General features: G+C 52.9%; 3 protein-coding genes across 5 annotated transcripts; 2 read left to right on the top strand and 1 right to left on the bottom strand.

Annotated features, from left to right (window-relative positions):
- Positions 1-1522: 1522 nt before the first annotated feature.
- On the top strand, positions 1523-2695 carry Pgp (phosphoglycolate phosphatase). The gene is made up of 2 exons (XM_085694717.2): positions 1523-2231; positions 2325-2695. The coding sequence occupies exons 1-2, from the start codon at positions 1592-1594 to the stop codon at positions 2648-2650; spliced, it is 966 nt and encodes a 321-aa protein (XP_085550843.1). The 5' UTR covers positions 1523-1591; the 3' UTR covers positions 2651-2695.
- A 1993-nt stretch (positions 2696-4688) lies between these two features.
- Mlst8 (MTOR associated protein MLST8) lies at positions 4689-10244 on the bottom strand. Of its 2 annotated transcripts, none has more exons than XM_048436266.3 (9): positions 10150-10244; positions 9465-9671; positions 9255-9306; positions 9006-9168; positions 8598-8673; positions 8363-8515; positions 7518-7642; positions 7236-7399; positions 4689-7140 (listed from the first exon to the last, which is right to left on the bottom strand). In XM_048436266.3, the coding sequence occupies exons 2-9, from the start codon at positions 9591-9593 to the stop codon at positions 7022-7024; spliced, it is 981 nt and encodes a 326-aa protein (XP_048292223.1). In that variant the 5' UTR covers positions 9594-9671; positions 10150-10244; the 3' UTR covers positions 4689-7021. The 2 variants fall into 2 exon arrangements, with proteins under 2 accessions (XP_048292223.1, XP_048292224.1); XM_048436267.3 differs by having other exon boundaries at positions 9465-9637; positions 10150-10198.
- On the top strand, positions 5000-6645 carry Bricd5 (BRICHOS domain containing 5). 2 transcript variants are annotated; one of them, XM_048436268.3, is made up of 6 exons: positions 5000-5131; positions 5287-5406; positions 5586-5738; positions 5809-5910; positions 6169-6322; positions 6418-6645. In XM_048436268.3, the coding sequence occupies exons 1-6, from the start codon at positions 5081-5083 to the stop codon at positions 6510-6512; spliced, it is 675 nt and encodes a 224-aa protein (XP_048292225.3). In that variant the 5' UTR covers positions 5000-5080; the 3' UTR covers positions 6513-6645. The 2 variants fall into 2 exon arrangements, with proteins under 2 accessions (XP_048292225.3, XP_085550844.1); XM_085694718.1 differs by lacking the exon at positions 6418-6645 and having other exon boundaries at positions 5586-6185.
- Positions 10245-11665: the final 1421 nt, after the last annotated feature.

Genomic DNA, 11665 nt, shown 5'->3' with positions numbered 1-11665 from the left:
GAAAAGCCAGCCTGCCTCCATTTTAGGCTTAGAAGTCATCTTATAGTAAAGGTATACTAGGTTCATTTTGGTTTATGATTAAACCTGAACTTCCTTCCCCAAGGGAACTTGCATTCTGTCCTTCAGTTCTTCAAAAATGGTTTCCCAGGACCTCCAAGTGACATGAACCAGTAATGGCGAAACAGTGGGATTGGGATCCAGGGGGACATTGCCTACAGTATGACATTTAGCGATTGGTAGCTGTTATCGTCCTCATCAACTATTAATACTTTTATTGAGGCATAGTATACAATGATGTGCTTAAGTCTTAAGTACAGATCAATGCAATTTTTACATAATATGCGCATGTATCAAGTATCAGATATAGCACAATTCCAACATTTCATAAAAGTGCTCTTATATTACTATCAAGTCAATAACGGAATATCTCTTCCCAACCACGTTTCTGGCTGAGATTATGCATTCACTCTAATTTGCTTGCTCTAATCTTTTTAAAATTCTCACCTGTGGCCTAGAGGAATGTCAATTAAAGATAGTACTCTGTTAATCCCGGAGGGAAGAGAAAGGCCACCAACCCAAAGCATCATGGCTGAATTAATTAAAGCAAATAATGAATTAAACCAAGTATTTTTTTTTTAATTCGTGTAAGTGTACTGCCTCCCCCTAAGACGGAATTGAGAGGTCAGCATTGGATGTGAGGAAAACGAGGTTTTTAGAAAACTCAGGGGTACGGGGTTTCCAAATGGGGAATTTGGCAGGCAAAATAGGACAGATTGTAGGAGCAGAACATAACGTCCTAACGATCTCCTGAAACAAAGACGTGGTTGCAAGGTGGGCAAAACAAAGTAGTCATAAAAAGGTAAGTCATAAGTGGTCATATAACCTTTTAAAACCAAAGTAGGGTTGCAAGATGGTTATCAACAACTTTTTGAATCAAAGACACGATTTCCATTCCTGGAACAGGTAGTACAAAACCATTTGTAGTTAAGGTCACAGGCTGGGCATAGCTCCAAAGAAAGATACACAGTACGAGCTCCGACTTCACCTCTAAGGCGCTTAAGTGACTGCAACGCTGGGGGCCCCTCCCGCCGAGCTCCTGATGATAGCCCCGCCCAGCCAAGACCGCCAGAAGAAGTAGCCAATCAGCGGCCGGCCTGGCCCGGGGTCCCTGACCTGGAGTCTCCGTCACCTAGGCTGACCACCAGTTTCCAATGAGCGAGCTATCCCTCGTCCATCCATGATCAGCCGCCTTACGTCCCGTGCCATTCACGGCCCGCAGCGTTTCCGTAGCGTACGCTTTCCCCTTGCCGGTTGGCGCTCTGCCAGCCAATCATCGGCGTATCCGGACCAGCCAGCCAATGGCTGCCCGCCTCCGCGCGCCTGGCCCGCGACCGTAGCGGCTGTGCGCCTTGCTGCACGCGGGAAACGGAGAGGGATTGGCGCAAGCAGAGGCCAATGGGCGGTGCGCGCGAGGAGCGGGGCCAATGAGAATCTCAGGGGCGGGGCCGGCGCCGCGGCGGGCGGCTGTGAGGAGCGGCCGGTAGTGGCCGCGGCGGCAGCGGCGGGTGGCGGCGGAGGCCAGCGGTCGGCCATGGCGGAGGCAGAGGCTGGCGGCGACGAGGTCCGCTGCGTGAAGCTGAACCCCGAGCGGGCCAAGGTGCTGCTGGCCGACGTGGACACGCTGCTGTTCGACTGCGATGGCGTGCTGTGGCGCGGCGAGACGGCCGTGCCGGGCGCGCCGGAGACCCTGCGGGCGCTGCGGGCCCGCGGCAAGCGACTGGGCTTCATCACCAACAACAGCAGCAAGACTCGCACGGCCTACGCCGAGAAGCTAAGGCGCTTGGGTTTCGGCGGCCCGGCGGGGCCCGACGCGGGCCTCGAGGTCTTCGGCACGGCCTACTGCAGCGCGCTCTATCTGCGCCAGCGCCTGGCCGGCGTGCCGGACCCCAAGGCCTACGTGCTGGGCAGCCCGGCCTTAGCGGCCGAGTTGGAGGCCGTGGGTGTCTCCAGCGTGGGTGTGGGCCCGGAGGCGTTGCAGGGCGAAAGCCCGAGCGACTGGCTGGCCGTACCGCTCGATCCCGACGTGCGTGCGGTAGTGGTGGGCTTCGACCCACACTTCAGCTACATGAAACTCACCAAGGCCGTGCGGTACCTGCAGCAGCCCGACTGTCTGCTCGTGGGCACCAACATGGACAACCGGCTCCCGCTGGAGAACGGCCGTTTCATTGCGGGTCCGTGCGCCTAGGGGCTGGAGGTTGGAGGGCGGGTCCAGCCCTTCCGTGTCCTCTGACCCCCAGCGTCCCCTTCCCTCCCTCGCCCTGCAGGTACCGGCTGTCTGGTGCGAGCCGTGGAGATGGCCGCCCAGCGCCAGGCTGACATCATCGGGAAGCCTAGCCGCTTCATCTTCGACTGCGTGTCCCAGGAGTATGGGATCAACCCAGAGCGCACCGTCATGGTGGGAGACCGCCTGGACACAGACATCCTCCTGGGCGCCACCTGTAGCCTGAAGACTATCCTGACCCTCACCGGAGTCTCCACGCTTGAGGATGTGAAGATTAATCAGGAAAGTGACTGCATGAACAAGAAGAAAATGGTCCCTGACTTTTATGTTGACAGCATAGCCGACCTCTTGCCTGCCCTTCAAGGTTAAAGATCTAGTGTCTTTAATCTCTGGAATAAAAAAAAATTAAAATCAGTTACCTAAATCAATAGGTGGGGCTTAGAAATGACTCAGTTAGGCGGCTGCAGGTTAATTAAAACTGAGCAAAGGAAGAAGTTAACCTTGTAGGCAAACGATGGGGGATGTTGTTTACAGATGGTTATATTTTAAGATGCACTTTTAAACTTGGAAGGCTATGGGGTGGGCGTAGCATCCGCCCAGGATTCCGGTAGCCTTAGGCCCTGTTGATGAGTCTGAAGTAGGTCAAGGGGTATGCGTCATGCATTTTACTGTATTCAGGGATCAGACCCTCAGGTGGGCAGAGAGGAAAGGAAGGGCTCTCATGAGACACTTGTATAGACCAGAAACTGGGGTGTCCTCCATTGTGACCATACTACAGAGGAGCCTGCTTCTGTGTTCCCAGTTCCTCCCCTGCAGGGCGGGAGTGGAGGAAGCTGCTTCCAGGAGGAATTACTGTTGTTGGGGTTTAGTATGCTGCCCTTGACAGCTTCCACTCATCTTGGCTTCCTTGAAAACCACTTTGATGTCACAATTGTCTGTTCTGATGCCCAGGATTGCAGTCTCTCGTGCACAGTAACAGCCTAGCTAAACTTGGGCTCTCTTGTGTGAATTTAAACCCAAATGTCTCACTGAGTGTGCTCTGCTGAGCGGGTATGGATTTAACTCCATACTGCTGTACAGGGACCTTTGGACAGTGTTTATTTTTTAAAAAAAAAATTCTTAAACTACTCACCAACATTGTCAGGGGTGGAATTGCATCTTTAGTGTATGGACTATTAGCTGTGCTGTGTCAAGGGTAAATCCCACTGAAAAACTCTTAAGCCGCAATCAGCAGCAGAGCCAATGTGCAGCCCAAGGATTGCCCTGTTTCCCAGAGTGCCCTCTGGTATGGAAGGAAAGAGGAGTCCTGAGAATAGTTGTCTCTAACAACCTCCCTTGCCTATGTTCTTTGGGTTGTGGCTGGGTTATACATCGGTGCTCCACAAAACCATCTATTTCCATCCTGGATTTCTTTGTTGGTGGCTAGCTAGAAGGCCCATCCTACCAACCAGTTGGCTTCTCAGCATCTCTGACCTTTTGCTCTGTTCTGCAAGTCTCTGACCTAAGCAGACTGGGCAGCATTCATGGGGCAAACCCAAGAAGCTGTTCCTTTTGGCTGACTCCTTCCTTCCTGGCTCCTTGCCCTGTGGCTACTCATGATCACAGCACTTCACCTGTTCATCAAGTTCTCAAAGCAATAAAATGTATCCCATGCCTAAAGCTGTTCCCAGGTCAAGGGTGGCTGGGAGTAGAATAATGCCATAATTCAGCATGAAGGCAGCAGTGCCTTTAACATTGGTGCTGATCCTCTGTGAGGGTGGCTCCGTGAATCTGGGTAGGGTAATAACTGTTCTGATGTGGCTTTATCACCTACACAGGAGCGTAGGTGTAGCAGCAAGGGATGCCCCTCTTCTACTGGGCAGTAGCCTGAGAACCTGTGTGTGTTACGTTTCCACCTTATTTCACTGTGAACTCAAATGCACATTAAACTCTCAAACCCACACTGATAAGGTTTGCCTTCCTCTACTTTGAGCAACACCTGTCTAGCTATGGATGGGGGCAAGGCAGGAGACATAAGGCAGGCCAGGATCCCAGTTCCAAAATCTTACACAGTGGATGTGACCACTGCAGCCCCACCCTTCTGAGGAACAAACAGGTCCTGATGAAACAGGAAGTGTGTAGCATAAAACCAGAATAGAATAAAGCTACTGGGTAAAATATGTGGATATGTGTATAGCTGAGCTACCATGTAGCTAGGCAGATTAGGGACCAGAGCAATCAGCTTGGTTAGAAAAACATGCCAGGGAACAGGCTGGCTTAGCCATCCTTGATGTACAGCAAGCTGTTTGTCCAGGGCAGCTTGGAGCCAACTGGGTGCACATGGGAGTATCCACAACCTCATGTTAATGGGGTCTGGAAAGAGGCTTGGGAGTTTATGGGTAAAGGAAGAAAGCAATTAGCCTCACACTGATGGTTCATTGAACATTTATTGATGTTCTGTGTCTAGCTGAGGAGTCCAGAGGTAACAGATTCCAAGAAAATAAACTGCCAAACCAGACCAAATTGTCCTGGCCAAGATCTAGACAGTTCTGACTTCCTACCAAAGTCCTGCTTTCACTCGCTCCCAGAACCATGATCTGCACAGGCCAAGTGTCCAGAGACATGTCTGATGACCAGCAATCAGTGGGGGAGAGGGCTGTCCTGGCTCTGACCCAGGATATCAGATACTGGCTGGGAAGGAAGCGGTGGGATTGGGAGGGGAGGGTACAGTTTGACTCATCAAAGGCATCCTGAGGTTTCCCTGGCTGACTCCTCCAAGGGGCTGTAGACAATCAGTGCATTGTCAGCAGGGGCTGCAGCATGGAGCAAGGGCACATCCACACCGAGAGCCTCAGGTCCAGGCCTGTTGAGGTGAGTGTCTCTGCCACCCCCCACCCTACCCCCAACAAGAACACAGGGACACCACAGGAGACAAGGGTGTCACCACCTACCATTAGCCCCTTCCCTGAGCAAGTCGCTCCCTGGTCTCTAACCCAGAAGCCGCACTGACAGTAATATGCCCCCAGGTGAAGACCAAACCCTGCCATAGGGGTTGGAGAGCAGCGGGCCTGCTGCTGTTGCTGACACTGGTCACTGCAGGGGCCATGGCTGGTGGACTTCTTGGCTTCAAGTACAGCCCTCCCAAGGTGAGCCACTCCTCAAACCCAGGGGTATACAGAGTGGGAAGGGAGCAGGAAGGCTAGTACCTTCCATAGGGCCAGGCTTAAACACTGGCCTTGAGCAGATAGAGGAGCAGCAGGAACAAAGGCCTACTCAGGTAATGTGGAAATACCGATGTTAGGACTGAATTCCAAATACCCCTTAGCCTTTGCTGCAGATGCTCCGAAAGACCTCAAGCTCCAGGGTACCCTGGCCCAACCAAACCACTCTAGTGGACGTGGCCCAGAACATGGCAACTATCGTGGTGACTCCGCTTCAGAGCAACCACAGCTGGGCTGTGCTGTTTGACGGGCAAAGTGTGAGTAAGCTTGGGAGGGGGGTAGAGTGGAGGTATGGGGTGGCCTCGACTTACCTGTCTGCCTCCCCAGGGCTGCATCTGTTACCGCCCTGCAGAGCACCAGGCCTGCTTCCTCCGTCTGATGGAAGCCCAAGATCGGGAGACCCTAAGGCTGCTGGTGAACACTTCCAGGGTGAGCAGTACTACTTGGCTGGCCACCCCCTTCAAGTCCCCTCCCCAAGGCCAGGGGACAAACAAAAGGTCCTCTGTGCAGCCTGGCTGGGCCAGCCAAGGCTCTGGTTTCAGGGGAACAGAAAGCTCTATCTTCCCCTGACTGAGGCTGTTGACAAGAGCAGGTGGAAGGGCCATCAGGCTGGGGTGGAACACGAATGCCCTACCCAGCCAGGATCAAGAAAGTATTATATGATGGCCCACCAGAGTCTTTCTGCAGGCCCAGGAGTCCCATGAACCTGGCCAAGAGACCCACTATGCCCAGGAGCTGCTGGCAGTTTTGGGGGGCCATACTGTGGACCCGGCCCAAGTGGGAGCTTCGGTGCAACACCTTTGTGCCAACACTCCCATCTACTGGGCCCAGCGAGCAGAGGGTGAGTTGGGGAAGGGTTGAGTGAACAGGCCTATGGCTCCTGCAGGACAGTACTGGGTCGGAGCCCTTGGGACTCATGAGTTCCCTTTTCCCCAGGGCCCCAGAGACAGCGGCTGATCTACCTCTGCATTGACATCTGCTTCCCGAGCAACATCTGTGTGTCTGTCTGCTTTTATTACCTTCCAGACTAAGCCCCCTACCAAGCCCTCCCGGCTTTTGGTCCCACAGGCCAATCCTGTCCCCACAGGTCAGCAAGCTGGTCAGGTCACCACCACCAATGAACGGAAGCTGACAGTAAGGACAAATAAACCCAGATTACCTGGCCATAGTGGTAATTTCTGGGGGCCTCAGGACCTGTACAGGGGTAGAGAGGAGCAAGTGGGGGGTAACATATCCGGGAAATAAGGACCAACCTCAAATCTCAACAGTTCTAATCCCTGTGGGTCTAAAGGGAGCAAAGACTTCCTGTCCAGGCTACTCCACATGTAGCCTGGCTTGGTGAACCTTCTGACAACAGACTGGGCATGGAGAGAGTCCCAGGGTAGAGTGGCCAACAAGTCTAGGTTGGCCAGGCGGGGCCAGGGTAGTCTTTTCAGCTCCAGCTGGCCTGATATGCAGAGGCTGACCTGAGAGTCTCATCCACTTAGAGCCACTATGCCAGGCAGTCCTGACTTCCCAGTGCAGCCTCAAGGCGTAGAGGCTAACCCAGCACGCTGTCATTGAAGGCCAAGCAGACGACAGCTTTCTGATGGCCACCATACTCTCTCTTGATCTCTCCAGTCTCGACACACCAAAGCCGGGCCAGGTTGTCAGAGGAGGCTGCAAGGAGGGAGCAGGCAGAAGAGAGCAGCAACTTTGAGTGGCCTCTCCAGAGGCCGAGGCAATGTGGGGGAGAGACAGAGGGCAGGGCTCACCTGTGACTATGTACTGGGAGTCCCCTGAGAAGGCACATCCCCACATCCAGCCACGGGATGACTCTCCAGGGTTACTACTCTTAATGCTGAGCTCTGTCATCAGGGAGAAGTTGGATGTCCTCCAAATTTTACATGTCTGGTCAGCTGAACAGGTGGCAAGGAGCCTGGGGTTGGACATTGGGTATCTCAGCGGCTACTACTACCCTGTATCCACTGAGCACACACCAGGTAGTGCCCCCAGCCCCTGCAGATGCCCTCTTCCCCTGGAACTCTAATACGCACGTGGAGTCAGGGCTAAAGCGGCATTGCAGGGCGTAACGTGTATGGGCTGGGATCTTGGTCTTGGGAATGAGCTGAGTCACCTCGTCACCAATGCCCCCGGTCAGGTTCCAGACATAGCAGTTTCCCTATAGGACAGAAGGGCAGTCACTCAAGACCCAGACCCTCAGAACTGGACTTGGATCCATGGAAGTGTAGGGTAGGAAGGCTGGCATCTTGGGTCATGTCTACAGGAAGCTTGGTCCCAACAAGGAACCATGCCCAGCCAGTCAAAAGCAAGAGGCCACACTGGCTGAGGACTTGAACACAGCTCCCTAGAGGCTGCTGCTGGCCAGCAGAGATGTGTAGGAGGGAAGCAGTAAGGAGGACGCCCAGACAGGAGATGTAACAACCCAAGGCTGGGAGGAGGAAATGCAAGCATGTGGAAGAAGTGACATTCTAGGATTTCAAAGGAGAAAATGACACTAGAGATGACAACAAGGACCAAACTGAAGCATCCTGAAGTCCATGAGAAGGAGCCAGAGCATCTTAAGGTCTCAGAACAGTGCAGCCTGTCAGTAAGGCTAAAGGATACTTCTACAGCTGAAGGAGAACAGATCAGGCATCCCAGGAAGGCCACAGAAGTTTGTCAGTATCAGGGAAGATCAAAGTCATGGACTGGAACGTGAAAGAAAGGGAAATATTGGTTGAGGTGCCTAGTTTGTGGGCTATAGCAGACAGCAGGTGCCTGACTTTGGGAACTGGGTAGAAAACTTAGAGAGTCCTGAGGGATGACCAAGGAATCAAGTCATCTGCAGAGATGAGGGGCTAGGTGCTGAGATGGCCCTGTATCCAATCCCGGTACTCACAGCACTATTGACTGCTGCCATGTAGCTGGCATCAGGGTCAATGTGGGCAGACGTGATGGAAACCTCAGGCTCAGGGATCAGCTGCTCATTGTGGTCTGTCTTCAGGTCCCAGATGTGGATAGCACCGCTCTGGTCACCCACAATGAGTTCTGCCTGGGATGTAGTGGGGGTAAGATGCAGCAGTATCTCTGCCCTCCAAAGCCCCCAGGTACCTGGCCCCATGAGTGCTCCTCACCTGGTTGGGGTGCAGACACACGCAATTAATGGGTGCATTCACCTGGAAGATACGCTGACACTGCAGGTTGCGGGACCTGTGGGGAGTTACGGTTATACATGGTGTCTAATGCATGCTACTGGTGTCCCGCCAAAATCCCCCATTCTCTGCTAATAAGAGCTGCTTCTGCCTTAGGAGTTGTGGAGATTGGGTCTTCCCCACAGATGGCAGTGTGAGGCCAGCAGAAAGGGAATAGAAGTCTGGCCGCTAGTCTGAAGGCAGGATTGGCTTTGATGGAGTTCCATCCTGCTTTCCTTCTCCCCTCAAACACCCCCCTTCGTTAGTTTCTTTGTGGGGTACCTGCCCAAAGACAACCCCCTGGCTGCCCTCTCCCCAGACAGCCACCCTCTCCAGTTCATCACTCAACACCTGAGGTCCCAGATGCGAGCTGTGCAGTCCTCCCCGCCTGTGTACATCCAGCGGCCATCCTCATGAAAGCCCACAGATGCAATGTTCTTATTGACTCCATCGTAACTGATGATGGGGTTGGGATTATTGGAGTTGAGATCATACATGCGGATATGTTGGTAACCTAGGGACACAGGCTAAATTGAAGCACGGCTGCCAGGTAGTCCTGCCACCAGTCAAGGAAAGGCTGAGGTAAAGAATCTCAGGTACCTGCAGCAGCAATCATGCTTCGGTCTGGTGTGATCTCCAATGCATTCACCTGCTGAGAATGTTAAGGACGATGGGAAGGGAACCCTGGAAAAGGAGGCCTTGGGGCCACAGGCCATCAATACCACCACTTGGCCTGAGTTTCCCCAGGGACTTGTCATTCCTACCTAATCCTGGCCATCAAAACCCTGCCTGCTCCCAAGTGAAGGATACAGAGTCCTGATGCTGCACTGTTCGAGTGCAGATGCCACTGTGTGCCTGCCAAAAGCGCACAGTGTGGTCATAGCCTGCAGTTGCCAGGATGACAGGGTCACTGCCCACTGTGCCTGGGGTGGTGTTCATTGTTTGATGGCTGGGGAAAAATGAGGCCTGCACGGGGCCAGGAGCTAGATGATAGGCAAAGTCCAAAGGTCAAAACATCTAGAGGGAAAGATACATGTATGAGAAAACAATCTGCACACTACACTAAGTATTATCACTTTAAAGATAAGAAAAATGAGTCTTTAGAGTCACGCTGGCAGTCACAAGATAGGCGACTCAGTTCCTCAGCTTCTTGGCGCCAGTACCTTCGTTTCATCAGCACGGAAGGAGACGCCAACCCGCCTGCAGCCAGCAGGAGGCAGTCACACACAGAGGGCAATCACAGGGACGCCGTCTGCCGCAAGGGTAGGCAACGCATGCGCAGGGCGACTGGGGAAGCCGGGCACCGCTGCTGCTGCGCATGCGTAGCTGACCGGCATTGGGCTCTGATGGGTGGGGGAGCTGTGCGGCAGGACCCCCGAGCTCCCCTGTGCTCTGCAGATTGCTCTAGCTCTGTCCTACCAGCCTGATTACCCCGACCGCACCGTCCTAGCCACCCAGCGACTAGTACTCAGCCCTCGTCCCGCGGACTCCGTACCTTACACACGCTCAGCACTCTGCCTTGGTCCAGGACGGCGAGGCGAGTAGGAGCGAGTCGATAGAAGCCGGGCCGAGCGTAGAGTTATCGATAGCTGCTCAGGGCGAGACCATGAGTGGGGGAGTTGCCAGTTATAGTTGAAAGTTCTGAGACTAGGAACTGCAGAAGCGGTCGAACGCGGAGGGGCGTCAGCCGCGACCCCAGAATTGTACTAACGGGACATCACAGCCTTGGTGCGACTGCTTGTTTTCCAGGCTTGGTTCTCAGGAAGGATTGCACTGTCGTTGTTCCCCTACCCCTGCACACATACACAGTCCCCCTACCCTACCTACCAAGATAGAATTTCCAACAAAACTTTCAGTAATTTTTTAAAAAGTATAAACATATCTCAAACGTTGTACTAAAAGGATTACTTTCTTACAAGAAGTTCAAATGCAACTGGGAATTCTGTACTTCTATTTGCTTTGTCTGGTAACCGTAGTCTGGGCCTTTTCAGACCTGTCCAGCCCCAGCCTGATCCTCATTGCACACAAGTTAGCCCAGGAACCCCTTTAGAACTGCAGATTCTCATGACTTTGTCTTTATTACAGTCCTCTGAACTCCACAAAGTTAGCCTTGTTTTCCCATAAATTCTTTCCACTGCACCTATAAATAGGGCTGCAAACCCATTTTCCTATGACCACAAAGAGGGTGAGTCCATCTCCTTGGCCAAGGCCAATTCCTGTCCATGCACCCAGGTCCTTGATCATAGACATCCCTCTTCCCCACACTTTTCCCTCTTCACCTTTACCTCCTTAGCGTGTTTTTGTTGTTCGCTTTGTTTGTTTGTTTGTTTGTTTTTTGTGGTTTTGGTGTGTTGCCCTAGCTATCCTGGAACTCATGCTGTAGACCAGTCTGGCCTCTAACTCACAGAGATCCACCTGCTACTGCTTTTAGGAATTAATGGCGTGCACCACCAACACCTGGCTTTGTGTTTGTTTTTTGCTTTTGTTTTTTGCAGGGGTGGGGTTTTAAGACAGGGTTTCTCTAATGTAACAGTCCTGGCTGTCTTGGAACTCAATTTGTAGACCAGTCTGGCCTTGAACTCACTGAGATCCGCCTATCTCTGCCTCCCAAGTGCTGGGATTAAAAGTGTGTGCCCCACCCTCACCCCCAGGCACTTTGTTGTTTCAACCAGGGTTTGCTTGGTACCCTGAAAAGGCTTCAAACTTACTAGGCAAAGATGACCTTGAATTTCAAGTTCCTTGTCTCTAACGCTGTAGTTGTTTGGGCTTTGCACATGCTAGGCAAGTATACTAGCATCTGAGTTTCAATGCTAACTCCAGCCTCCCCCTTAGCGCATTCAGAACCAAAAACAACCCTAGTATTCTCTTTCCAGCTAAACTCTCTCTCCTCCGAAGAGCTGTCCTTGCCACCTCGGTAACTGCACTTCCCACCTCCCCCTCATTCCTCAGCTTTCCCCCCCAGCTCTCTGGGGAAATTCCTCAAGGCCACTGCCCAGCTTCATCTGACAAAC

The sequence above is a fragment of the Myodes glareolus genome, chromosome 9, assembly GCF_982192425.1.
Source record: "Myodes glareolus chromosome 9, mMyoGla1.1, whole genome shotgun sequence".
NCBI lineage: Eukaryota > Metazoa > Chordata > Mammalia > Rodentia > Cricetidae > Myodes > Myodes glareolus.
This window is presented reverse-complemented; position numbering and strand designations above follow the sequence as displayed.

Excerpts from the sequence above, each read along its gene's own strand:
- Pgp (XM_085694717.2), top strand. The coding sequence starts at position 1,592 with ATGGCGGAGGCAGAGGCTGGCGGCGACGAGGTCCGCTGCGTGAAGCTG. Across the intron at positions 2,232-2,324 it reads GAACGGCCGTTTCATTGCGG|GTACCGGCTGTCTGGTGCGA; the intron begins GTCCGTGCGCCT and ends CTCGCCCTGCAG.
- Bricd5 (XM_085694718.1), top strand. The coding sequence starts at position 5,081 with ATGGAGCAAGGGCACATCCACACCGAGAGCCTCAGGTCCAGGCCTGTT. Across the intron at positions 5,132-5,286 it reads TCAGGTCCAGGCCTGTTGAG|GTGAAGACCAAACCCTGCCA; the intron begins GTGAGTGTCTCT and ends ATATGCCCCCAG. Across the intron at positions 5,407-5,585 it reads TCAAGTACAGCCCTCCCAAG|CCTTTGCTGCAGATGCTCCG; the intron begins GTGAGCCACTCC and ends AATACCCCTTAG.
- Mlst8 (XM_048436266.3), bottom strand. The coding sequence starts at position 9,593 with ATGAACACCACCCCAGGCACAGTGGGCAGTGACCCTGTCATCCTGGCA. Across the intron at positions 8,674-9,005 it reads GCTCGCATCTGGGACCTCAG|GTCCCGCAACCTGCAGTGTC; the intron begins GTGTTGAGTGAT and ends AACTCCCCACAG. Across the intron at positions 7,141-7,235 it reads CTCCCAGTACATAGTCACAG|CCTCCTCTGACAACCTGGCC; the intron begins GTGAGCCCTGCC and ends CCCTCCTTGCAG.